Genomic DNA, 2,730 nt, shown 5'->3' with positions numbered 1-2,730 from the left:
TACCACCAGTGGTCTAGCGAGAGTAAAAAAACAGTCAATAGACTATGTATTATTCATTTAAAATGCAGAGATGCCTATAATAGGACATCTACTCGCTAGAAATAGCAGCAAAAGACTACATACCACAAAAATTTGGGATAATTTCGAAAGGAAATGAAAAATAAAAACTTTTACCAATCTATATTCTTAAATGAATATATATATATATATATATATATATATATATATATTACAGGTGACTGAATGTGTGGCGACGTTTCAACAAGAGGATGATGAGAGATATCATCTTCAACTTTTGAAATTTCTACCAGAGCTGAACCAAGTTGTAGGTAAGAATGAAATTAATTTCTTGCACCGTAACAATATGACCCAAAAATTATGTTTAAGATTCTGTATCAATAGAATAGAACCCTAGGTCTTCTTGTATTTTCTCTCACGTTATCGGACGTATATTTCTATACCAGGCTCAACGAGCAGGAAACATCTGATTGTATGGAAATACAATTCTTCCGGTTGTCTCACGGCGCTGAAGGCCAGGAACTCCCTAGAAAGTTTATGTTACAGTAAGTTTGTCTATTAATCTGCCTGTATGTCAATCTATCTATCTATCTATCTATCTATCTAATCATAGAATAAATATTTGGGTACCTTTTTCACAGCTTCGCAGGAACCCGTTCTATATTTCTCAGCAGACAGCAAAGGAATTTTCACACGATGGGAAAGAACTCAGTCGAATTTTTTCGTGTACAGGTAAGGTTTCTTGCATAGAATGAGTGTCACTAAATTAGATGTAATTAATTGGTTAATTAGTTATATTTGATATAATACATTAGTATTCTCCTCAGTTAATTTTTTGTTATCATCGTTGCCCGCCATACGACGGGTAACTTCGGAAGAATACTTTTGCCGCCATGACGAATATCAGGAAGAATGGCATTCATGCAATAATTATTATTTTACTTTTATTAAATTTCTTGATGTCTACAAAATGATGAAATGAACTTTAATTTAAAGAAGAAAAAAATACCAATGAAGACTTCTTGGATTCATTTGTACTCACTTTCCTGGCAAATACGAAGAGAATTCTGTAACAGTAGCGTTGCAGAAACATCACTGAATACAAAGTCATTGTATTTGATTGTACCTAAAATTATATAAATTATGTGGTTAGTGAGTTGTTGGGTATCCACTGCGACGGGGTCTTCAGATTTTGTTTTAACCTCAATTCTTTGTAGAGAAGTGCGGGGCAGCTACTGTATACACACAGCCATCAACAGCATCTCCCTTTCAAAAACCAAGATGCTCAAAAACTACTTAAATTGTAGAGTATCTTTCCTCTTCTTAATCTATGAATCTCTTGCAGACTGAGATATATTTTCACGTTTTTCTTCGTTAGGATACATAAAAAATGAGGTAAAAGTAAAACGAAATCTAATATTATTTTGTTTGCTCATCTCGAGGAACACAAAATGCAACTCCTTTTATTATTTTGTCCTGTTCTTCTTTTTTCCTGCCCACAAAATGACTAAACAAGAAAATTATTTCTTGTGATGAAGTGATGTGTTATGATGTGTTATACACGATGTATTCATTTTTTAGTAAACAGGAATACAATTTAGATGATATTAAATATAAACAAGAAGGATTTGGTGACAGTAATGATGATGATGATGATGGAGGAGGAGGTGGCCGTGGTGGTGGTGTTGGTAGTGTTTTTGTAGGTGCTGGTGGAGCTGGTGGTACTGGTGCTGGAGGTGACGGTGCTCGTGATGGAAACTTAGAGGTTTATGGTGGATGTGAGGATAAAGAAATGAAACGCCACCAGAGAAAGTTGGAGTCAAGTCACTGTTCCGTTGATAGAAAAAGTTCTGAAGTCAAACTCCCGAAGAGGCATCGAAGCACTCTGCAGAAGACTATTCGCAGCTCATCAACTCCTGTGAGTAATTCTTTGATGCCGAATCATTTTTAGAGTAGCTGGGATCCTTTTCAATACAATTGTACTGTTAATAATAAATGACTCGTAGTGGAATCACGAAAAACGAGATCTTTGTATTCTTTTGTATCCACATTTCTGGTAAATAGTTAACGAATAATCGGACTGTAACAACGTATTTTCCTTAACGGACCATAATCTCATTTATTATAGTTTACTATTTTATTGAATACTCTAGTTTTGATTGTCACTCTCGCCTTATGAATATCACAAAAATATTTACATTGTTTCCTTTTGTTACAACTGTTGTAGAATCAGTTTAGAAAATAATGCATACCTTGTTAAGCCTACTATAATTTAGAGAGTAGGAGAGGAAGTAGTGGGGGGGGGGGGTCAATCTAAAAGCAATGACGACGTAGTTACTTATATTTAAAAGACTTTATGTAATATGCAGTTTTCACTCATTTACAATTAAATCCATTGAGAGTTCTCAACTGTATTCTAGTTAATGGTCATAAATCAATTAATGTCAGGCTTTCTACTAAATTCCCAATGTTTTGGAACCATATATCTAGCTTTATCTACATGCAGGTCTAGCTATTCTACACTCTTTCTACCACAGTTATAACAAAAGGAAACAATGTAAAGATTTTGCTTTCCATTATTGATGTAAATTTGTTAAAAACGGTTTATCCATTCAAATTTATGTAATGTTTTCATTAATCAATTAAATAGACCCGCTTGAAACGGCCAGAATAAATTGACACCTGTACATCTTTATTACTGATATATATATA

At 33.9% G+C, this 2,730-nt stretch overlaps 1 protein-coding gene across 1 annotated transcript in view; it reads left to right on the top strand.

Moving 5' to 3' along the window:
• The window catches only part of LOC106881407 (uncharacterized WD repeat-containing protein all2124), a 41,335-nt gene that overhangs the window by 17,536 nt on the left and 21,069 nt on the right, over positions 1 to 2,730 (top strand). Inside the window, exons 9-12 of the mRNA XM_014931785.2 lie at positions 236 to 329; positions 465 to 563; positions 660 to 750; positions 1,600 to 1,936. Of these exons, the coding sequence (XP_014787271.1) occupies positions 236 to 329; positions 465 to 563; positions 660 to 750; positions 1,600 to 1,936 (621 nt within the window). The remainder of the gene's footprint in view (positions 1 to 235; positions 330 to 464; positions 564 to 659; positions 751 to 1,599; positions 1,937 to 2,730) is intronic.

This window comes from Octopus bimaculoides, chromosome 15 (assembly GCF_001194135.2).
Source record: "Octopus bimaculoides isolate UCB-OBI-ISO-001 chromosome 15, ASM119413v2, whole genome shotgun sequence".
NCBI classification, from domain to species: domain Eukaryota; kingdom Metazoa; phylum Mollusca; class Cephalopoda; order Octopoda; family Octopodidae; genus Octopus; species Octopus bimaculoides.
This window is presented reverse-complemented; position numbering and strand designations above follow the sequence as displayed.